At 35.7% G+C, this 24,905-nt stretch overlaps 1 protein-coding gene across 9 annotated transcripts; it reads right to left on the bottom strand.

Moving 5' to 3' along the window:
* Positions 1-294: 294 nt before the first annotated feature.
* On the bottom strand, positions 295-24,604 carry LOC136218846 (uncharacterized). Of its 9 annotated transcripts, XM_066005985.1 has the most exons (12): positions 24,349-24,604; positions 23,753-23,837; positions 22,784-23,030; positions 22,553-22,692; positions 22,096-22,206; positions 21,177-21,306; positions 21,019-21,091; positions 20,532-20,668; positions 20,372-20,446; positions 2,511-2,565; positions 2,378-2,407; positions 295-783 (listed from the first exon to the last, which is right to left on the bottom strand). In XM_066005985.1, the coding sequence occupies exons 8-12, from the start codon at positions 20,645-20,647 to the stop codon at positions 388-390; spliced, it is 672 nt and encodes a 223-aa protein (XP_065862057.1). In that variant the 5' UTR covers positions 20,648-20,668; positions 21,019-21,091; positions 21,177-21,306; positions 22,096-22,206; positions 22,553-22,692; positions 22,784-23,030; positions 23,753-23,837; positions 24,349-24,604; the 3' UTR covers positions 295-387. The 9 variants fall into 9 exon arrangements, with proteins under 9 accessions (XP_065862057.1, XP_065862054.1, XP_065862055.1 ...); XM_066005982.1 differs by lacking the exon at positions 22,553-22,692 and having other exon boundaries at positions 24,345-24,602; XM_066005983.1 differs by lacking the exon at positions 22,553-22,692 and having other exon boundaries at positions 23,774-23,837; positions 24,345-24,602.
* Between the last annotated feature and the right edge of the window lie 301 nt (positions 24,605-24,905).

The following is a 24,905-nucleotide window of genomic DNA, read 5'->3' as shown; positions in this document are numbered from 1 at the left end:
ACAATTGTCGTAATCATTATCTGCATTTTAATAATTAAAAAATAAATAAATTTCACAACCGTAAATGCTACTACAAAATTTTAAAAAGAAATTTAGTTAGATTACCAAGGTTAAGTTGTATTGGGGTTTCTATAAGATTGTGGTCTTCAAGATTACGTGTCGAAACTGATTCCATATATGTATTAAGACAACGGAGCTTACATATACATTAAAAAAAATATTAAGTATGCAATCAAAATAATCAATAAGTACTACATGATAATAAATTGCAGCAAACTACTTATTACAATTTTTTAATAACATATAGAAAAGCTGAACATTTACATTCATGTTAGCTTGTTTATCTTATTAATAATTGGTTTAAGTTGGGATATTAAATACTTGACTCTAGACATTTTTTTTTAAAGAACTATAAGCTGAAAGAAGATTTGTATGAGGGATTAAAATAGTATTTTTGTATTCATGCAACGCCTCCATATAAGCTTCATGTAAGACGAATGCATTATTATGATTGAAATCAATTACTTCAAAATTGTAGAACTGTTGGAGTGCTCTTAAAACTGAGTAGCAAGCTTTTTTCCTAGCCATGCTTTCACTCTCCGGACTTATACCGCGCAAGACCAAAGTTTGTTCATTGTTAAGATTATCACGATAACTGGATGAAACTCGGCAAGTGTACAGACCAAATTCATTATGTTCACAATCAATTATTGGTGGTGGTAGACCTAATTCATTTAGGGTACATCGGAGAACCGCTTCCAAGAAAACGATCATATTTGTCATCTGACATATAAAAAAAATAACTTAATAAAAGCAAAATAAATTTATTTATATCTACTTATTAATTATATCAAACTTATTTATGTAATTTAAAAAAAAAATTGTACTTTCATAATACATAAAAGTAACATAAAATTTGTATCATCTTGCAATAAGTTAAAAGGACAATGATATAATATGTATGTATTAGAAAATTAATTTATATTTGTAAATAATAATTTGATAAAATATGAATAATTTAATAAACAATATTTTAAAAAAATTATGATAACTAATATATTTTCACATTTTTAAAACTAATACAAAAATACTACATATTTTATATTTAAAAAATAAAATGTGAGTAAATAGAATTAATTTTTTATTAGTTTAAAAATAAAGTGATTTCTATTAATATGTTATTTAAATATGATTAAATTGTAAAGTAAATCAACAGTATACCAATAATTAGTTTAAAAAAAACTTAATTTTTAAAAGTCACTCAAATGTGACTAAATAATAAAGCAAACCAAGATATAAACCACGGAAAAAAATATATATGTCAATAGTTAAAAAATTATATAAAAATATAAAAAATAAGTAAACATATAGTTATAATAAAATATTTCTAAACAATAAAATTCTATCTATTCTAAACAATAAGGATCTATCTACTGTAAAATGTAATCTGAAATATTTATATATTAATTTTATGCATGCAACATGCATGAATTTTACATATCTATTTATATTACAATATATTAAATTTGAAAAAATAAATTAAGCAAAGAAACAAAATTACTTAAGTTAAAAAAATACATATAATATCATTAATACTGAAAAATATGACAAACAATAGTAATTATACTATTTTTTTAACTACAACTATAATACGAAAATATATATGTATAAATACAATTTTAAGTTATACATTAAATTAAAAAAAAAAATTACAAATTTAATTATTACTTGGATCAGCTAATCTAAACCCACAAAATATACTGCTAATTGATCGAAGGACTGAAATGGTGTGATCATATGATTCCTTAAGCTTATCATATTTATGATCTAATGATATCAAAGTCTTCATTCCTTTGTTGCGAGCAACGTCGAGAATTTTTTTTTTTTTCATTTAGTTCCGAAATTAGTTCAAAATTGAAATCATGGATTTCAATATTATACAGTGGTTTTAAGTATGCAAGTGTTTGATAGACAGCGTAATATTTTGCTTCATCAAAATTATTGTCACTATATCCTCATATATCAATTGGCTGTGAGTCAATACCTCTATAATTAAGAGAGGGTAACAAAATACAACAGCAAAATAGATCACTGTCAGGATCCCAACTAAAATTTTCAGTGTACGGAGGAAACTCTATTCGAGTAAAAAATTCATTAAGCAAAGAGTCCAAAGGTATCTTTATTGATAAAACCATCTGTTCAATAAATTAAAATAATATTATAAAATTAATACATGTAGTAAATTATTTGTTTTTAGATTGTTTTAATATAGCAAATTTTAGATTTATGTTTTCCAAACAAACAATTACAATTGGGTGTTTGGAAGAAATAAACATAATTACAAATTATATGTATATAAAAAGGTATAGCAGAATACCTTAGAAGAATAGCCACGCAAGTTTTCAATCTGTTGACAAAAAAAAATGTTTAGTCATTGCAAAAAGAAAATAAATATTGAACAAATTAGATAAACAAAGAAGAACAAATAAAAAAAAGTTGAGTGAACTAACCAAATAAGAAGTATGAAAGAGCAAGAGGTAGAAGGATAGCCAGGCAAGTTTCAATCTGTTGACAAAGAAAATGTTTAGTCATTGCAATGAAATTAAATATTGAACAAATTAGATATACAAAGAAGCAAATTAAAAAAAAAAGTTGAACAAACTAACCAAATAAGAAGTATGTAATGTTAGAGATAATATTCTAATTATCTCTGTAAATAGATTCCTATCTAGTTAGAGTTTTACTCTGTCTATATTCCTAGCTAGGTAGAGTTTCAATACGACTATACTTATGTATTGTATTCTTATACAAACTATTATTGGCTCACTATAAATACAAGGCCTCTGAGCCAGAATCATTAAGCTGATTCAATTCATTATTGTGCCTATTACTTATCTGTCTATCTCCATATTCCTATCATTATCAAATCATTCATCCAACATGGTATCAGTAGTATCAACTTCCGCATCCTCCGAATCCTCTGATCATCCTCAATCCCCGACCTATTCCCAATACAAAGCCGCCATTGCCGCAGCCGCCGCCACTGCGACTGCCGCCGCCTCGTCTGCCGCCGCAGATCCAATCGTGTCCGGCGATTCAGTCGCACCGAGCTCGGGTTGGCGATTCACCTCTCCGTTTGTAACCGGTGAATCGTCGTTCCTCGCAGCAAACAATCCTCCGCCACAAGCGTCGCAGCCGCCTGCGACAACCGCGACAGATTTGCTGCCACAGGCGGTTCTTGACGCCCTAGCCGCACAACAGGCGCAACAGCGTCAGCAACATCGTGAGCCGCAGGCGGCCCTCACAGCGGCTGTCGTTCACCGTGAGCCGCAACCCACGCAACAGCAACAGACCGTCGGTGACCTCCTGCCGCAGGCAGTCCGCGATGCGCTAGCCGCATTCCAAGCGGCAAGCCTTGGCGGCACGAAGCAGCAGAACGCGCAAGCCGCGATCCCCACTACCGCCGCTGTCAACGCGATCCCCGCTACCGCTGCTGTCAACGTGCAAGCCGTGCCTCTCGTGACTCCGACGAACTCCACAGCCGATGCAGCGGTGCTAGCCGCGCTTGCGGCATACCAGGCAGCAGTTCCGCTGCCGTAAAATCAACAAACCCGGGTTCAGCAGCCATCCACTCAATTGCAACAATCGACGACACCTCCAACTCTATTTTCTCCATCAGTTCTTGCTGCCCTAGCAGCGTATCAGGCAGCCGAAACCAGTAATAGAAATCAGGTTATTTCTGAATCTTATACTTCACCGTTTTGTTACAATACTCAATTATCCCATGATCCCTCACCTTCTTTCTTCTCAAATTCGTTTCATAACACTGTTGATGCACCGTCAAACAATGTTAGACACAACTTTATTTCCCCATCCATTCCTCATACTAGAAACAATCCTGTCCCTTCAGAACCTATCTCCACTCATGTTGAACAACCAAGACAACCACCCACAAATATCAACATTAACATCAAATTAACACCAAACAACTACAAAGCATGGAGAATGTCCATGGAATCCACCCTTCAAACCTATCATCTTCTTCCTCATATTCTCAGTTCAACACCACCTCCACCCAAATTTATTCCTAGAACAGGTTTTGTGACATCAGCTACGGATTTAATCATAAATCCATCTTTTATTCAATGGGATGATGTAGAAAATGTGGTTAGGACTTTGCTCCTAAATTCAATCACCGAAGAGGTATTTTCTGAAATTGCATATCTCAAATATTCACATGACATTTGGCTAGCCTTAGAGGATGCCTATGGGCTAATTACAGGCAGCAAGCAGTTTCAGATGGGAGTCGAACTGCATGAACTTGAGCAGGGAGGAATGTCTGTTACGGCATATATGCAAAAAGTGAAATCCATCCTTGATGATCTGGCTGCCTCAGGGAATCCCTATCCTCGGCATCTACTACCGTCAGTCCTTTACAAAGGTTTAGCAGAAGAGTATCGCTCCACTGTTCAGAATCTTGTAACTCAGCGCGGTACAAACATCAACTATCAAGAGATTTTGCATAGCTTGAAGATAGTTGAGGGCATGATTCAATCGACCAGAAAGACAACTCTGCTTCAGCCTGAGGCCAATGTATCCACCATGGAAACAAATCAAGTAAAGAAGCAGAATCCAAAGAAAAGAAGAAGTGGCAAGTGCTACAATTGTGGTGATCCAAGCCACTGGGCTGACAAGTGCAAAAGGCCAAAGAACAATTCAAGAGCACAATACAATCCTGGACCACAAGCGCATATGGCATGGCAACAACCACCGAATCCATTCATGGGTCCTAATCAGTCGTGGTACCCAGACACAAGAGCAACTAATCACATAATGGCAAATCCGGCTCATCTTCAACAAATGCAGCCATATCCAGGATATGATACAGTTCAGTTTGGCAATGGTCAAGGTTTGCAAATTTCTCACTTTGGAAATTCAAATATCAATAATCTGAAAATTAATGATGCCCTACTTGTTCCCAAGCTTACCAAATCTTTATTATCTGTTCAAAAATTTACCCGTGACAACTCATGTTTCTTTGAATTTTGGCCTAACCATTTTCTTGTGAAGGACCAAACAACTGGGGAAATCCTGTTACGGGGCCCGAGTAAAGATGGACTCTATGTGCTTACACCCACCCTGAAGGAGGCGCTAGTTGGAGAGAAGGTGTCTTTTGAAAGGTGGCATGCACGGCTTGGACATTGTCAGAATCAGACAGTCAGCTCAGTTCTCAAAGGAAACAATCCATCCTCTTCAAAACCAGTTAGCAAATGTTCTTTTTGTCCATTAGGCAAGCTTACAATGAGCTCTTTACCATCTATTAGTCGCTCTAGCACATTTACTTTTGAAAACTTACATCTGGATGTTTGGGGGCCAGCTCCAGTTGCTTCTTGTCTTGGCCACCGTTATTTTTTAATAATCATTGATGAATTCACCAGATTTGGATGGGTTTTTTGTTTAAAGAATAAGAGTGATGTCTTTTCAACCTTCTGTGATTTTTATGCCATGATTTCTAATTAGTATAGTGCAAGGGTTAAGAATATTTACTCTGATCTTGGGGGGGAGTTTCAAAAACTACAACCTTTTTTCAAACGTCATGGCATTATACACAAGATTGCATGCCCTCACACTCATGCACAAAACGGTATAGCTGAGAGAAAAATTAGACATGTTGTTGACACTTGCCTTACTTTGCTAGCCAATGCATCTTTACCTCCAAAATTTTGGAACTATGCCATGATACACAGCATTAGGCTAATTAACTACTTACCCACCAAAATCCTAAACAACAAGTCACCTTATTTCTTGTTCTACAAGAAACAACCTGCCTATAAGGCCTTACGCATTTTTGGCAGTGGTGTTTATCCCCTTCTTCGTCCATACAATCAGCACAAATTTGATTTTCGTTCCAAGCTATGTGTCTACCTTGGTCCATCAGAAAATCATTCCGGGGATATATGTCTTGAATATGCCACAGGACGCATATACATCTGCAAATTTGTGCAGCACAATGAAGAAGTCTTTCCTGCATCAACAATCACTGCATCATCACCTTCAACTAGCAACTCAGGGGCAAGCACATCATGTCAACTACCATCTCTACTCGGCCCGTATCCAGGTAATTTCTCTAATCCCAACCCTATAGTATCTTCTTCTAACCTAGTTCCATACTCTGCACCCATCACACCTGGACCCCATCCTGGAACCCCAACTCCTCCTCCTGACTCTGAAGCCACACACAGTGCTCCTTTAGCTCCACCTCAATATCTGTCACCAGTGGTCACTACTGCATCAACACCTGTTCCTCAGAATGATCCTAACACTCCAGTTGATGCTGCGGACATTATCACACCGGAAATACAGAATGCAATTCCTCATGAGGAGAACATCATACCACAAACAGATTCTCCTCCTCCTGAAAGTGCACCACATGCTCCTATTCCACCTGAAAGGCCCAGGCCTCGCAATGCACCGCTGATTGGTCCACGACAACATTATATGCAACTTCGACAGTCATCTCTTCAGTCAAGAGGAAGGTTTGAGGGACTATTAGCTACACATCCAAATGGCACAGTGGATCCCACATGCTTCAGTAAAGCCAACAAACAATCAGAATGGCGTACTGCCATGTCTGAAGAGATCCAAGCTCTTCTGGACAATGGCACATGGCAACTTGTACCGAGACCACATGATCAGCATGTCATCACCTCCAGGTGGCTCTTTCGTACAAAGAAGAAGTCTGATGGAACCATTGAGCGTCACAAAGCTCGCTTAGTAGCAAGAGGATTCACTCAAAAAGCTGGGATTAACTACAAAGAAACATTCAGTCCAGTAATCAAAGCCACAACCATCAGGTCTGTATTTGCCATCGCAGCAGCAAACAACTGGTTCGTCAATCAGCTAGATGTCTCCAATGCATTTCTACATGGAAACTTATCAGAAACCATATATATGGAACAACCGCAGGGGTTTCGGGATAGTGATCAACCAGATCATGTCTGCCTTCTCAAAAAGAGTCTCTATGGATTGAAGCAAGCACCGCGAGAATGGTTCACTCGTCTTCGAACATTCCTCCTCTCCCTAGGGTACAAAATGTCACAGGCTGACAACTCTTTGTTCATCAGACGCACCGATACTGAAAAGACTTACATTCTGTGCTATGTTGATGATATACTCATAACAGAGAACCACCCGGCACACATCACCAACACTATTGCAGCCATCGAACGTGAGTTTCCCATTCGCAATCTTAGCAAAGCAGAATACTTTCTTGGAATTGAGATCCGATATGAGAAGGATGGCATTCACATGTGTCAAGCCAAGTATGTGGCTGACATCCTCGACAGAGTGAAGATGATTGACTCCAAGCCCACACTAACGCCCATGGCCACCACACCAACACTTTCGAAGGAGCTAGGCACCAGCTTAACCTCTGGAGATGAATATAGAAGCATTGTGGGGGCACTTCAATACTTAACATTCACTCGTCCTGACATTGCATTTGCAGTTAACAAATTATATCAGTTTCTACACTGTCCAACTGATGAACACTGGAAAGGAGTGAAGAGGGTTTTACGCTATGTTCAGGGTACATCAGATTTTGGCATAGTCATGTCTGTCAAACCAATACAGCACATCCATTGCTACTCAGATAGTGATTGGGGAGGGTGTCCTGATGATCGACGATCCACGCTATGTTCAGGGTACATCAGATTTTGGCATAGTCATGGCAGACCCGCAAGCAACCCACAATAGCCAGATCATCAACAGAGAGCGAATACAAAGCAGTAGCAAATGCCACTGCCGAACTACTATGGCTCAAATCTCTTCTCTCGGATCTCGGATTTCCATTACCCACCCCGGTTCATTTATGGTGTGACAATGTTGGAGCAATCTATCTCACCTCAAATCCAGTGTTTCATGCTCGCACGAAACACATTGAGCTAGACTACCATTTTGTTCATGAACAAGTTCACAGAGGATTTCTCAGTGTCAGATTTATTCCAACCGATGATCAGGTTGCAGACATACTCACCAAGCCGCTAGCTCCGGCTCGTTTCACGATGCTATGCTCCCGCCTCTTCGTTCGTGCCCGCCATCGGCTTGAGGGGGGGTGTTAGAGATAATATTCTAATTATCTCTGTAAATAGATTCCTATCTAGTTAGAGTTTTACTCTGTCTATATTCCTAGCTAGGTAGAGTTTCAATACGACTATACTTATGTATTGTATTCCTATACAAACTATTATTGGCTCACTATAAATACAAGGCCTCTGAGCCATAATCATTAAGCTGATTCAATTCATTATTGTGCCTATTACTTATCTGTCTATCTCCATATTCCTATCATTATCAAATCATTCATCCAACATGTAAAAGCTAGTGAGGTTGGGTGAATGTAAGTGTACATGTGATGTTCCATTTATAGAAATTTTGATCTTCATGAGAGAGAGTATGACAAATAGCATTAAATGCTAAATTATTGAAGATATATATTTTTATCTTGAAAAGTTATTGTATGGAAAGTGGGGACATATTAAATGACATTAAATAATACTTTGTTTTTTATATATAATTATTGATAAATTTAAAAAAATTATAAATTTAAAGTTTTATTGTAAAAATAGTATTATTAAATGTAAGCATTACTTTTAAAATACTAAAAATAAAAAGATTTGTAACAAAGTAGATAAAAAAAATGTTAACAAATTAGTTTAAAACTCTTAAAAAATAAAACAATTGATGAAAAATAATTTTAAAACATTTGATACAAAGTTATATATATTTATTATATTTATCTAAGACAAAACCAATAAAAAATCAAAAGTATATATGTATAGAAAAGAAAAACTCTTTAGTAATAATGTATATAGATTATTGTATATAGATAAGGTAAAACAAAAGAAAAATAACATGACAATTTGAGGCAAACATTAAATGGCATATGGGTTTGAAATAGGGAAGAAAATAATAATGTTATTGTATGGAAAAATGGGAACATATTAAATGACATTGAATGCTAGTTTGTTTTTTTATATATATAATCATTAATAAGTTTTAAAAAAGTATAAATTTGAAGCTTTTTGTAAAAAAATAGTATTCTATATTATCTACTATAAATAATATCATGTTATATTTATGTATATTAAATCCTATTTTTACTGACATATGGATTTCAAATAATAGGTAAGAAATTATATGGAATAGGACAAATAACATTAAATGATAGATTATTGAAAATGTAATTTTTTAAACTCTCAAAAAGTTATTGTATGGAAAGTTGAAGAAATAACTTATCCAATCATATTAAATAGCATTTAATGTTAGTTTTTTTATATAACTTTTAATTATTAATAAATTTTAAAAAAACTATAAATCTAAAGTTTTTTTGAAAAAATAGTACTGTATAATGTATTGTACAAAAAATATTATTTTATTGTATTTACATATATTAAAATCCATTTTAACTTAAATGTATATAAATAATTTTTTATATATGTTTATTATATGTATCTCACAAAAACAATAAAAATCAAAATTATATACGTAAGAAAAAAATAAATAAAACTATATTTTAATAATTTATATGCATTAATTGTATATAAATAATGTCAAACAAAAAAACATATAACATGACAATTTATGACACACATAAAATGACATATGATGCCAAAAAACAATTATTGCTTGTAAGTATCAAGACATGAACACCATACTTGCTTTAGACTTTTTTTTTTATGACACATGATGCCAAAAACAATTATTTCTTTAAAGTTTCAAGACATAAACACCATACTTGTTTTAGACTTTTTTTTATATGTATTTTTAATCCTAATAGTCAAATAAGTTATCATATCATATCAACCACATTAAATGCTATGGTTTTTAAATTCAATTACTAACAATTTGAAATACTTGAAAAATGCTAAAAAAAATGCAAGAATGTATGAAAGAATTATTTAATAAAAAATATAGTAAAAGTTTTATTTTTGGTTTTTAAACAATATATATTATTTAATTAATTTTACTAAGATCAAAAAATTAAAAAATATTAAACATTACTCATTAAAAATGACTCAAGATTATATGTAGGAAAAAAATAAACAAAACTATATTTTAATAATTTATGTGCATTAATTGTATATAAATAATGCCAAACAAAGGAAACACATATGATGCCAAAAACAATTACTTCTTGGAAGTTTCAAAACATGAACACCATACTTACTTTAGACTTTTTTTTTGACATATGATGCCAAAAACAATTATTTCTTGGAAGTTTCAAGACATGAACACCATACTTGTTTTAGATTTTTTTTTTTATATTTTTATTCCTAATAGTCAAATAAGTTATCATACCATATCAACCACATTAAATGCTATGTTTTTTAAATTCAATTACTAACCATTTGAAATACTTGAAAAATGCTAAAAAAATACAAGAATGTATGAATGAATTCTTTAATAAAAAATATAGTAAAAGTTTAATATTGTTTTTCAAACAATATGTATTATTTAATTAATTTTACTAAGATCAAAAAATTAAATAATATTAAACATTACTCATAAAAAATGACTTAAGATATAGATAAATTTCTTAAAAAAGTTAGATTATATATGTAGGAAAAAATAAACAAAACTATATTTTAATAATTTATGTGCATTAATTGTATATAAATAATGTCAAATAAAAGAAACACATATGATGCCAAAAACAATTATTTCTTGGAAGTTTCAAGACATGAACACCATACTTGCTTTAGACTTTTCTTATGACATATGATGCCAAAAACAATTATTTCTTGGAAGTTTCAAGACATGAACACCATACTTGTTTTAGACTTTTTTTTATATATATATTTTTAATCCTAATAGTCAAATAAGTAATCATACCATATCAACCACATTAAATGCTATTTCTTGGAAGTTTCAAGACATGAACACCATACTTATTTTTAATCCATATGGACCATTTTTGCATTTATTCTATAATATAATTTATAACTCATATTCTAAATAACATAACTTATGTTCTAAAAAACATAACGTATGTTCTAAAGTTTATAGTTTGTGTTCTAAAAGTTAAGTCTAATGTTCTAAAAAAATCAATAGATATCTTGATCATTTTTGCATTTGTTCTGTAATATAATCATAACGCATGTTCTAAAAAACATAACATATGTTCTAAAAAATATGTCGTATGTTCTAAACTTCATAGTTCATGTTTTAAAAGTTAAAATATATGTTATAACGTATATTTTAAAAAATATATTTTCTTATATAAATAAAATATTAATATGAAATTTTATTAAATATATAATATATTTTTATTTAAAAAATATTATATGGACTATTTTTGCATTTGTTCTATAATATAATTTATAACTCATATTCTAAATAACACAACGTATGTTCTAAAAAACATAACGTATGTTCTAAAGTTTATAGTGTGTGTTCTAAAAATTAAGTATAAATTTCTAAAAAATCAGTAGATATCTAGTTCATTTTTGCATTTGTTCTATAATATAATTTATAACTCATGTTCGAAAAAACATAACGTATGTTCTAAAAAACATAACGTATATTCTAAAAAATATGTCGTATGTTCTAAACTTTATAGTTCGTGTTTTAAAAGTTAAAATATATGTTCTAACGTATGTTTTAAAAAATATATTTTCTTATATAAATAAAATATTAATATAAAATTTTATTAAAATATATAATATATTTTTATTTAAAAAATATAGTTTTTAGCATCAGATGCATTTAATAATATATAAATAAGAATTGTATAATGAACAAACTAAAGCAAACGTATTTTTATTTAAAAAATATAGTATTATATTTTTTTAGCATCAGAGACAATTAATAATATATAAATAAAAGAATTATATAATGAATAAACTAAAGCAAACGTATTTTTATTTAAAAAATATAGTATTGAATTTTTTTTAACATCAGAGGCACTTAATAATATATAAATAAAGGAATTATATAATAAACAAACAAAATTAAATATGGCGGGCGCTACACTCTTCCTATGCCCTTGACCCAGGTTCGAATCCCTCCATCCTCATTTTCTTATTTAATCTTTAATTAAAGGTATCAAAACTACGTCGTTTCATCTAGTTCTCACATAACAAAGTGTCCTCACCTAAAGGAGGGTTCTCACTTGATCCCTCCCCTATATATATATATATAATTGAAAGAAAAAATATTTATGATTCCAAAAAACTTGAATTTTTTGTAGTTCTAATTTTTAAAAAAGAAATGAAGACTAATATTGCTTGTATATTAATTTATTTAATAGCTAAATAAATATTAAATTATATCAATAACATTAAATACATATTTTTTTTTTAATTCAATGATTACTAAATTGTTTAAAAAATATACTGTGGGTTGAAAAACAAAAAAAATTTATTCCAAAAAAATACTTATTTAATCTAAAAATTTTATTTTAGACTTTCATTTTTATTTATTTTTCTATTTTCATAAATAAATTTGTTTTCAATCATATTAAATGATATATTTTCTATAATTCGGTTGTTAAGAAATTTAAAAAGTAAAAAAAAAAACTCAAGAAAAGCAAGACCATATAAAAGTAAAACTGACAAAAAAAATTATATTTGAATTATTTATTTTTCAATTATATACTATTTAACTATGTTAATTTTTTTTATTGTTTGTATGATTGAAAAAAATGCTTACTTTAAAATAAATTAAATTCAATTATTAAACATATACCTGTTTAAATACAATCCACATTAAATATCAAACTATTTTAAATTTTTTTTTTTTTTGGTAAGAAAACTATTTTAAATTTAATTATTAAAAAATAAGTAAATAATGTAATTTTAAACTTTTTCCATCCTTATGGAATATTTGTTTATTAAGTTTCAAAAACATGTAATTATAGACAACTAAATTATTAAATCATATCAATTAAATTTAATGTTAACTTCATTTAGAATCCATTATTAATAAGCTGAACATTTAAAAAAAAAACTTTAAAAATGCAATGATATATTAAATTTTTATAATAATAGATTTTTTTTTTTTTTTTTGTAGTAAATACCTTATTCATTTTGTAGTTATTTATTTTTTTTGGGTAGGAAAGGAAAAGAAAACAAACGAAACAAAAAACCTAACCCGGGATCAGTCTAGGAAGACTGACCCCAACCCTATCCTCGAGAAGAATAGACAAAAGAAAACGAGGAGAAACAGAAAGGGTAGAAACACCTAACATCCCCCCATGCCCAGCAGCAGCCAAGCGATCCGCCACGCGGTTTTGCACCCTATAAATATGGGAGAAACTAAGAGTCTCGAAAGCAGGACGAAGCCTCGAAATAGCTTTGACAAGATTCTGGCTAATAAGACAAACAGCCTGGCTATCCGAAATCCTGTTGATTGCCTCCAGATTGTCAGACTCCACCGAAAGCCTCTTTACCCCCATGCGAATGGCTAGCTTAATACCTGACAGAATACCCCAGAGCTCCGCAGAAAAGGACGAGCCCATCCCCAAGTTATGGGTAAACCCAGCCAGCCAAGCGCCACCAGCATCCCGAAGAACACCTCCGGCAGCAATTCTGCCATTGCTTAGGCAAGATCCATCCGTATCCAGCTTAACAACCCCTTCTCTAGGCTTATTCCAACCCACTAAATGGACAACTTTAACCGGGGAGGGTCTAACCGGGGGCTCCCCTTCATAGCTTTTTAAAATAACCGAGAGCTTTTTGGAGAAGAAAGCAAGTAAGTCAGGGATAAGGGTAGTCTTCTCGGTAAATAACTCTTCATTCCTCCATTTCCAAATTTGGTGACAGATAATAGCGAAGAAAATGTCACCGTGCTCTATGTTAGCCAACAACTTCCCATTGACACCATCAGAGAACCAGTCAGCTGCAAAATAAGCCATGAAAGAAGGAAGGGTGTGGTAAGGGAGAATCCCTTCCCAAATCTTTTTTCTATTAGGGCAATCCCTCAAAGCATGACACAAGGATTCCACCTGGCCTCTGCACCTACTACAGGCACCTGACTCAGCCAAATGCCTTTTGTGCCTATCAGCATTAGTGAGCAACCTGTCCTTAACTCCTAGCCATAGGAAACTCCTAATACGATAAGGGACTTTAAGGGCCCAAATGGTCTTCCAAATCTCCAAAGGAGGATCAGCCCTGTTAGGGGAAAAAGCTTCATAGGCCGATTTACAAGAAAAGAGACCATTATTAGTCAAGGCCCAGCAGTGCCTGTCTTTATCCTCATCTTGATTGCTAACTTTAACTCCTCTAATCTTAAGGAGGATCTCCAGGCTAAGGAAGGAGTCGAACTTTGACCAGATCCAATCTCCCTCCGAGTCCACCACATCGGCAACCTTCCAGGGACGGATATCATTTGGCGGAGGGGATCTACACAGATCAATCAACGGCTTATCACCAATCCAGGTGTCATCCCAGAAACTAATAGATTTACCATTGCCCACCTCCAGGCCAATCCCCGTACAGAACTCAGCAAAAACTGCGCTAAGCCCTTTCCAAAGGAACGAGCAGTTGACAACCCTCTCCTTCGGGCCTCCAAAGATTTTGTCCTTCCGATACTTGCCGCGCAGAAGACGAACCCAAAGAGAGGAGGGACACTGCCACATTCTCCAAAGGAGCTTCATTAAATGGACCTTATTATTGTCCTTGGCTTGCCTTATACCAAGACCCCCCCTGCTTTTAGGCTGGCAGGCTTCCTTCCAAGGGACCAGGTGAACCTTTCTCCCCTCACCAGACTCTCCCCAAAGAAAACGCTGATTAATCTTATCAAGCTCGTTAAGAACCGGCTCAGGGAGCTTACAGGCTTGCATGATGTGATTCGGAACCGCACAGTTAACAGATTGGATTAAGGTAAGGCGACCAGCAAGGGAAAGAGAATTAGCTTTCCAGCTAGCACACGAACTGTTAGTTTTATCCAGAATGTCTTTGAAGGAGGCTTTGGAGACCCTGTCGCTATGAAGAGGGACCCCAAGATACTTCCCCAACGAATGAGTCAGGGGGATGCCAGAAATCTCACTAAGTCTTTTGCACAAGCTGTTGTCCATGTTTTTAGAACAAAGCATACGGGACTTCTGGATATTAATCTTCTGGCCAGAAGCATCACAAAAACGATTGAGGATATCCATAACCACCTTAATTTGCTCCACATTCCCCTCCACGAAGAGCATCACTTCATCCGCAAAGAACAGATGGGTAACAGGGGGGCAATGTTTGCTGATGGAAACAGGGTGGAGAGACCCCTTGCACACCGCTTCTTGGATCAGGTGGGCAAGTCTTTCCATGGCAATAACAAAAAGGAAGGGACTCATAGGATCCCCTTGACGAATACCCCTGGAGGGAGAGAAATCATCAGACATGTCCCCATTAATCATAACCTGGAACACAAGAGAGGAGATGCACTTCTCAATCAAATTCCTCCAGTTATCCAGGATACCAGCTTTGGCTAAACTATCCAGAAGAAAACTCCAGTTAAGTCTATCATAGGCTTTCTCCAGGTCTAGTTTAAGAGCCACAATCCCTTTCTTACCTTTCTTAATCTTCATGGAATGGACAACCTCCTGGGCAATGACAACGTTATCCATCATTTGTCTGTCAGGCACAAAGCTCCCTTGATTCTGGCTAATAATATCTGGCAGGATCTTCCGGATTCTATTAGCCACAATCTTGGTAATAGCTTTGTACAAAACATTACAAAGGCTGATAGGTCTCATTTGGAGGAAGGAAGAGGGCTTATCAACCGTAGGAATTAGAACAAGGAGGGTCTTATTAACTAACCTGATATCATTAGAACCACCAAAAACTCCTAACACGAAGCTGTAAATACCCTCTTTCACGGTATCCCAGTGTTTGTGATAGAAGCTAGCGGGGATTCCATCAATCCCAGGAGCCTTAGTGGAACCGATGCTAGAGAAGGCCAGATCAATTTCTTTTCGGTCAATAGGATAGAAAGCATCCTTAATAGCATCCTCCCCAAGCCGAGGAAAGGAGGTATCAGAGTAGGCGCTCTCCAAGTTCACCGCTTCCTCTCTGAATAGGTCTTTGTAGAAATCAAGGGCAAGACGCCGAATGTCCTCCTCCTCAAAAATCCAAACACCATTGGCGTCCTTTATAGCATCGATCCTATTTCTCTGTCTTCTAATGATCGTAGAGAGGTGGAAGTACCTGGTGTTCCGATCGCCATCTTGAATCCAAGTCTTCCTAGATTTCTGGAACCAAAGAAGCTCTTCCTATCTAAGCACAGCTTCCAACTCGTTCTGAAGAGATCTAAGGTGACCATTCAGGCTGTGGTCGAAGCGGACCTCTAAGCAACGTTGGATGCCTTCCATCCTTCTCAAGAGCTTGTTCTTCCTTCTGATAATGTGACCAAAGATGTTCTTGTTCCAACCAGCCACATTCTTCCTGAACTCCTCAGCAGCGAGAAGGACATTGGAGTGAGGATGCCAGTTGTTTTTAACAAAAGCCTTAAACTCGGGGTGAGAGTCCCACGCCACAAGATACCTAAAAGGTCTGTTACCTTTCATCCGGTTTCCTTTGACCATCCTAATAAGGATAGGGCAATGGTCAGAGTGACGGAAAGGAAGATTAAGCACATTGACCTCAGGAAACCTACAGATAGCAGCAACATTAGCATACACCTTATCCAAACGAACGAACACACTGTTCCTTTTCCAGGTATACTTGTGCCCGGCAGCTCCCAGGTCCGACAGACCACAAAGATCCATACTATGTTTATGGTTAAGACATCGGTTAATATAATGATTACCCCCGCCTCTCTGATCACTCAAGGTGGCAATGTCATTAAAATCCCCGGCAACCAACCACGCCTCCACCATATTGGAACTAATAGAATGAAGAATCTCCCACATCCTTCTTCGGTTAGTCAAAACAGGGTCGGCATAAACAAAGGAGACAAAGAAGGGTTTATTACTCGGGAGACACACCTTACTATGGATGAATTGACTGTCCATAGTAACAATATCAATATTGACTTGACCTGGCTTCCAAAAGAACCAAATCCCCCCAGCCCGGCCCGTAGCCTCCAATCTGACACAATTCCAACTCTTGAACTTTCTAACCACCTCGTCTGCTTTAGCACCACTGACCTTGGTCTCCAGAAGAACAAAGCAAGAAGGGTTAAATTGTTTAATGAGATCATTAATATGGATGCGGGTTGCCTTGCTCGCCGCACCTCTGACATTCCAAACAAAGAAATCCATCAGAAAGGAAAACTACAGACACAAGCCCATACCCTAGATCAGGTATTTATTCGGGGCTCCGGAGAGCCTAGAGGAGGTACCAGACGGCCCCCTTTTATCCCAAGAATCCGACCTATTGAGGTTCTTTATAGGTTTCGCTTTAGGCTTAGGTTTCTTCATATTTAACTTATTCACACCTATAGCTTTTCCAATAGGGATATCAGGAAGAGGAGTCAGCTTACTAACCTCATTACTCACCCCTTTCCCTGCTGATAGGAGAGGCTGGGAGCTCTCAATGGCATTCGCATTAGCAACAAAGAGAGGATTAATAGAGTTACCCAGACTAGAAGCCGGCTCAGCCGGTTCTAGACTTGGCATGCTTAAATCAATCTGCTCATTGGAAGGATCCGAGCCCTGTCCTTCCTCCATAGACAGAACACCGAACCTAGACCCCGAGCCAGAAGCTGGATCCACACCAGCCTCACTACCCTTCTTGGAGTCCGGGGGTCTGACCTTGATCTCAGGAACAATCTGGAGAGAAGTCATCTTTTTACTGATATCCATAGAATGGTTGGTAGTAGCATTAGCACGTGGCTTCCTTCTCACATTCCTCTTGGCAAGCATCCATGGGCCAAAACCCCTTTCTTCCCCCTGACTCTTCTCAGCACTACCTATAATAGGTTGCACCATCTCTTCCACCACTTTCTTCTTCTTAGGGCAACCCTCAAAGGTATGGCCAAACATACCACATTCATAGCATATATTGTGTATACCTTCATATTCAATATGAAAAACCTTATTCTGAACACAGAATTGAGAAAGAAGAGGATTAGCGAGATCAATGTCAATACAGACCCTGGCAAACTTGCCACTAACCGCCTCGACGGTTGTCTTATCAACATGGTGAACTTTCCCCACAAGGCTACCAATCTTATTCAAGAATCTATCACTGTAGTATTCTAGAGGGAGGCCTGGGAACCTAACCCAAGTAAGGATCCTGTTAACCGAGCAGTCATGAGGATCAAAATTTGGGACCCAAGGTCTCAGCGCCAAGACATGATTGGAGATAATATAAGGACCTCCATTAACCACAGCATTGAAGTCTTCAGCCCTTGTAAATTTGATAACATAATAGTCATTCTCATTGTCTGTGATGGTAACCTTTCCTTTCTTTGCCCATTGGGCCTGGATCCTCTGGGCAAAGTAATTAAAGCTAATCCTCTTCCCCAGCACAGTAACAATAAGCGCCAATTTCCACTTAGACCTGATGATACGCTTGTCTTCCGAGGAAAGACGAATTCTAGGACACATGGGGTTGTCTGGCTCTCCATCCTCTATATCGGAGTCAGAAAGGAAATCTTCAGAATCATCCTCTATAGTGTCTACCTCCATCAGGGGATCCTCTTCAGTAACCCCTAACACCTTATCCCTCCAGGAGGGATATCCCCCATCCTTCTGATAGAGCTGGATATGCTGGCCCTGGGTATCTTTAGGGCGTGGGGACAAAGCCTGATCCCTAATATGCCCTGGTTGCACAATATTCAACTTCCCGGCCACGGGCCTTGAGGAAGGAATTGATGAGGCTTGAATAGTAAATGCAGGATGCACAGTCTGTAAACCTGCCATGGCCTGCACATCCTGCGAGGCTAAAATAGCCAGAGCAACCGGCTGGGAAAGGGCTGCCAACTGCGGGAATGGCACCGGAGCCGACAGGGCCGGACCGCTGGCCAGAATATCGCCAACGCCAACCCGCTGCTCACCAGACCCAGACCCAACGACCGGATCCAGCACACCCGGTTCCTTACCCGTAACCCTACCCGAATCCGATCCACTAACCCAGGCAGCCTCACTCCCCGCCGCATCCCTTGCCCTAAGCCTATCCGCCTCCCCCTTGCCATCGCCAGAACCACCGACTCCCAGCCCCACCGCCAGCCCCTCCCCATCCGAGCATCCTGGCCGAACACGATCTACCCTCTCCCCACTCCGACGGCGGTAACGGGCAAAGCCGATCGCCGCCCCATCACCCCCAACAAACGCCCTAAATTTCTCCAGATCGGCAGCCTCCGCCTTCCCCTCCGCCCGATCCCCCAGCGACAAGGACTCGCACCTAGCCGTGCTTCCCGTCGCCCCAGCCAAACCTCCGATCGCCCTAGATGTCGCACCGTCTCTCTTGCTCCCCTTCGTCATGTCTTTTCTTGACCGGTTTTCTCGTTGTTTAGTTTACAGTAGTTTTTGTAGTTATTTATATATATATTATTAATTATTTTAACTCATAACAAAAAAAAATTAATATCGCATTAAATAATAACAATTTTTTCTTTTTATCAGTAAAAATATGTATGACTTCAATAAAAATAGATAAATAAAATGGAATAAGGTGCATAAGGTCTAAAATGGTGCAATTTGACCTATAACGACAGTGAAAACAATTTTACCTCTTATATTAATAAATTGAATCAATTATAAACACTATTATAACGAACAAATGTTTTTTTTCTCTATTGTGCACCATTTACATAAACATTCTTTATAAAAAAAAATAAGAGATAAGATAACAAAATAGGACTATGGTTTTGGGGAAATATTAATTTAGGTTCAACGTACAAAATAACACCAGTATGGGGCTAACGTTAAAAAAGGTATCAATTTAGACATCGGGAACAGAGTGGACGCGTCATTGATATTACTCCATTAAGTTTTGATTTCTCCCTCCACATACAATTGAAAGAACTTAATGGAATAATATAAACATCGTGAATCATTCCATAATCGAGGCCTAAATTGGACCCTTTTTTTAACGTTAAGCCTATATTGGTGCTATTTTGTACGTTGAGCCTAAATTGATACTTCACTAAAAAATGTAGACCTATTTTGATATTTTATCCTAAAAAATAATAAATTTTATGATTTGATAATAGAGTTGAAGAACAATATCTTTAATTTCAAAAAAAAAACATGTGATTTAATAAAACAAATAACTGGCCTGAATAACTCTATAACCTTATTCATCAATCAAATTGACAACCTTAAAACCTTTTAGAGTAAAAATTGCATATTCAACATTATATGACCTCTATTGATAAAAAAAAAAAATTATTTGACCTCACATGAATGCTTTACTTCAGGAAAAATTATAAAATTTACCTATACAAAAATGTGTCGGCTTGCTTATCATAGCAGAGGCAGCATTGGAGTTCCTTTTTCAGCAACTTCAGTTTGCTGCTCATTTAGTAAACAATAACAATTTCAGCCAAAAGCATTAAAAAATGTATATTTTTTAACAGAATTTCATTATCTAGCTCACCTGGTTCTGGTTGAACTGCTACTTCCTCGACGGAGCTGCGCATTTGTGTCTGCATTTCCAAGCAGGCTTGCATTGCTTTTTCTCAGCTCATACATTTCCCATTGAAGTTGCTCCATCTGCCCCCTCAAATCCGTTTCCTGAGATTGTAACCGTGTGTTACCAATTACTTCACTAAAAAACGTAGCCCTATATTGGTGCTATTTTGTACGTGGAGCCTAAATTGATACTTCACTAAAAAACGTAAGCCTATTTTGGTACCTGATCCTAAAAAATAATAAATTTTATGATTTGATAATAGAATAGAACAATATCTTTAATTTCAAAAAAACATGTGATTTAATCAAACACGTAACTGTCCTAAATAACTCTATAACCTTATTCATCAATGAAATTGACAACCTTAAAATCTTTTAGAGTAAAAATTGCATATTCAACATTATATGACATCCCATGAATGCTTTACTTCAGGAAAAATTATGAAATTTACCTATAAAAAAATGTGTCGGCTTGCTTATCATAGCAGATGCAGCATTGGAGTTCCTTTTTTATCAAATCGTTTGCTGCTCATTCAGTAAATAATGACAATTTGAGCCAAAAGCAGTAAAAAATGTATCTTTTTTAAGAGAATTTCATTATCTAGCTCACCTAGTTCTGGTTGTACTGCATCTTCCTCGACGGAGCTGCGCATTTATATCTGCATTTCCAAGCAGGCTTGCATTGTTTTTCTCAGCTCATACATTTCCCGCTGAAGTTTTCCATGCATCAGGTTAACATCCTGTAATAAAAAGAAAAAGAAAAGAAACAGGCATCAGGTTTATAAACTGTAGAATAATGTGAACTATATTTAAGACTGTAAATGAAGATTTAGAGATTACATTTATACTTCTATTTGATGTTTATAATTAAGAGAGTATATGCAGTTACAATTTCTGCTTAACACCTAGTAGGTAGCCGAAGAGTAAGTTACAGACACTATTATAAGAAGCAAATGTTTTTTTCCCTGTTCTGCACCAATTAGATAAACATTTTTTTAAGAAATAACGGATAAGATACCAAAATAGGATTATGGCTTTGGGAAAGTATTAATTTAGGCTACACGTACAAAATAGCACCAGTATGGGGCTAACGTTAAAAAAGGTATCAATTTAGACATTGAGAACGGAATGGACACGACATTCATATTACTCGGTTAAGTTTTGATTTCTCCCTCCACGTACAATTGGAAGAACCTAATGGAATAATATAAACGGCGTGAAGCATTCCATTATCGAGACCTAAATTGGACCATTTTTTAACGTTAAGCCTATACTGGTGCTATTTTGTACGTGGAGCCTAAATTGATACTTCAATAAAAACCTCCATCCCTCCCATGAATGCTTTACATTAGAAAAAATTATGAAATTGACCTATACAAAAATGCGTCGGCTTGCTTATCATAGCAGATGCAGCATTAGAGTTCCTTTTTTAGCAAACAGTTTGCTGCTCATTCAGCAAATAATAACAATTTCAACCAAAAGCAGTAACAAACGTATCTTTTTTAATAGAATTTCATTATCTAGCTCACCTTGTTCTGGTTGAACTGCTACTTTCTCGACCAAAAGCAGGCTTGCATTGCTTTCCTCAGCTCATACATTTCCCGCAGAAGTTACTCCATCTGCCCTCCCAAATCGGTTTCCTGAGATTGTAACGGTGTGTTATCAATTACTTCTCAAAACATGATCGAAAACTTTTCAAGTATTTGTGAAAAAAATTAGCCAAATTCACAATTGATGGATAGAGAAAGACAAATCGCATAAAAGATGAAAGGAGAGCCATAGGATGGGAATGAGAAGAAATTTATCAGAAAGCCCATGTTGAAACCCAAAGCAACAACGTTCTATTTATATCTAGGGGTATCGAGAGAAAAAAAAGGGAATGAGAATAAATTCATCAAACCTAACACCAAGAAAATAGATCAAAGATTTATAACAAAAGCTGAACCTAAACAGTGACCACACAAAAAATGAAGATCTTAATAATACCAGTTCTCAAAGAGATGCAAAGAGCATATCCATTCAAAAAGGAACCAATGAACCCAGAGATATGTGTATTTCAACCATGGAAATGATTCGAGTTTTACTGTCTATAAGAAAAGACATGTGAAATAATAAACGATAGAACCCTGCATGAAGTAAAACAGTATAGATCTATGCGTGAGGAACCCTAAAAATAATAAACGATTTTTAAAAGTGTAATGAGTAATTGAAAAGTACCTGAAAATCCACAGCATAAGACTAAGCAGTACTTTTCATGGAAAATCACTTCGAGACCACTTATAAACATATCAGTGCATATGCTTTAAGATCTCCTAAACAGAAAACCACCGGAAAAAAAAACATATTGTGCAAGGGTAATAGATCAATGGGAATCATTGCCTGAGCCAGTCAAGGTCTCACCACGGTCATCTACATTCGAAACATGTCGATGAAGATGCTTTTAGATCACCAAACGAATCATGGCCTGAGACAGTAAGAAATCACATAGAAAACATATCGGTGGATGCTTTAAGATCTCCTAAACAGAAAACCAGGGAACGAAAAAAAAAAAAACATAATGTGCAAGGGTAATAGATCCATGCGAATCATTGCCTAAGACATTCAAGGTCTCACCATACATACTGAAAAATAAAACCCCCTTTTCTTACTCTTCCATTCCTCATCTCTTAAGCGAATCGATGAAGAAAGATTAGTGATAATAATAAATACATGTAAATCAGAACAAATGCCTAAACAGGAGGGTTAATTGATTCTGAAAAAATACATGAAGAGTGAGTTAGAATACTGATGCGGATGTTTTTTAAAAGACAAATGAGCAATCGATGATGATAATAATAATAAAAACCTATAAATCATAACAACTGCCTAAACAGGAGGGTTCATCAAAACTCATATACAAAGTCCGATGATAAAAAAGATAAAGATATCTCTTGAAACAGAAATCCAATTTCACTATTGAGAACATTCAACTTTAAAGTATTAAATAGATGATATGACAACCATTTGCTACAATTATTGTAACATAATATTCAACTGACGCATAAGACTAAGCAGTACTTTTCATGGAAAATCACTTCGAGACCACTTATAAACATATCAGTGCAGATGCTTTAAGATCTCCTAAACAGAAAACTACCGGAAAAAAAACATATTGTGCAAGGGTAATAGATCAATGGGAATCATTGCCTGAGCCAGTCAAGGTCTCACCACGGTCATCTACATTCGAAACATGTCGATGAAGATGCTTTTAGATCACCAAACGAATCATGGCCTGAGACAGTAAGAAATCACATAGAAAACATATCGGTGGATGCTTTAAGATCTCCTAAACAGAAAACCAGGGAACGAAAAAAAAAAAACATAATGTGCAAGGGTAATAGATCCATGCGAATCATTGCCTAAGACATTCAAGGTCTCACCATACATAAATAAAACCCCCTTTTCTTACTCTTCCATTCCTCATCTCTTAAGCGAATCGATGAAGAAAGATTAGTGATAATAATAAATACATGTAAATCAGAACAAATGCCTAAACAGGAGGGTTAATTGATTCTGAAAAAATACATGAAGAGTGAGTTAGAATACTGATGCGGATGTTTTTTAAAAGACAAATGAGCAATGGATGATAATAATAAAAACCTATAAATCATAACAACTGCCTAAACAGGAGGGTTCATCAAAACTCATATACAAAGTCCGATGATAAAAAAGATAAAGATATCTCTTGAAACAGAAAAAAAAAAAATTAACGCTACAGTAATAGGAGAAGAAGACTTACTAACCGATCGAAAAATGATGACTGGTAAACCAAAGCTTTCGACATCGAATCAGAGTTACTGCTTCATCTTCTTCTTCATTTCCAGAATCCGATTGAAAGCCATTGGAAAGTAATCTCGAACCGAAGAAGATAGAGGATGGCAGTGGTTGTTGCGTCTGAGAAGAAGGGGAAAAGAGATTTGGAAAACGCAGGAGCGAGAGATTAGGTAGAAAGGAAAATCGCGAAACTGCTGGAAATGATGGGGGATGAGTGGATTGGAGAGTATGCAACCCCACAATGATTAATTTACTAAAAGGGGCTTGTAAAAACGATGCCGTTTAGGTTAAGAAGGGTTTTTTCTGTAAGAAAACCAGGGATAGTGTCAAGAAAAGTTGTGTCAGACGGGTTTAATTGAAAATTTGGCCAAAAAGACTATAAAACCATGAGATAGGAAAATGATAAGGACTCAATTGGAAAAATAAGACAAAAAAGGCCAAAAGGACAATAAAACCAGTTAAATAAAAAGGAGGATTGAGATTATAAGGGTTCAATTGGAAAAAATTGACAAAAGTGTTCCAATTT

Source organism: Euphorbia lathyris, chromosome 2 (assembly GCF_963576675.1).
Source record: "Euphorbia lathyris chromosome 2, ddEupLath1.1, whole genome shotgun sequence".
NCBI lineage: Eukaryota > Viridiplantae > Streptophyta > Magnoliopsida > Malpighiales > Euphorbiaceae > Euphorbia > Euphorbia lathyris.
Note: the sequence above shows the minus strand (reverse complement) of the source record. Positions and strands in the feature narration are given on the sequence as shown.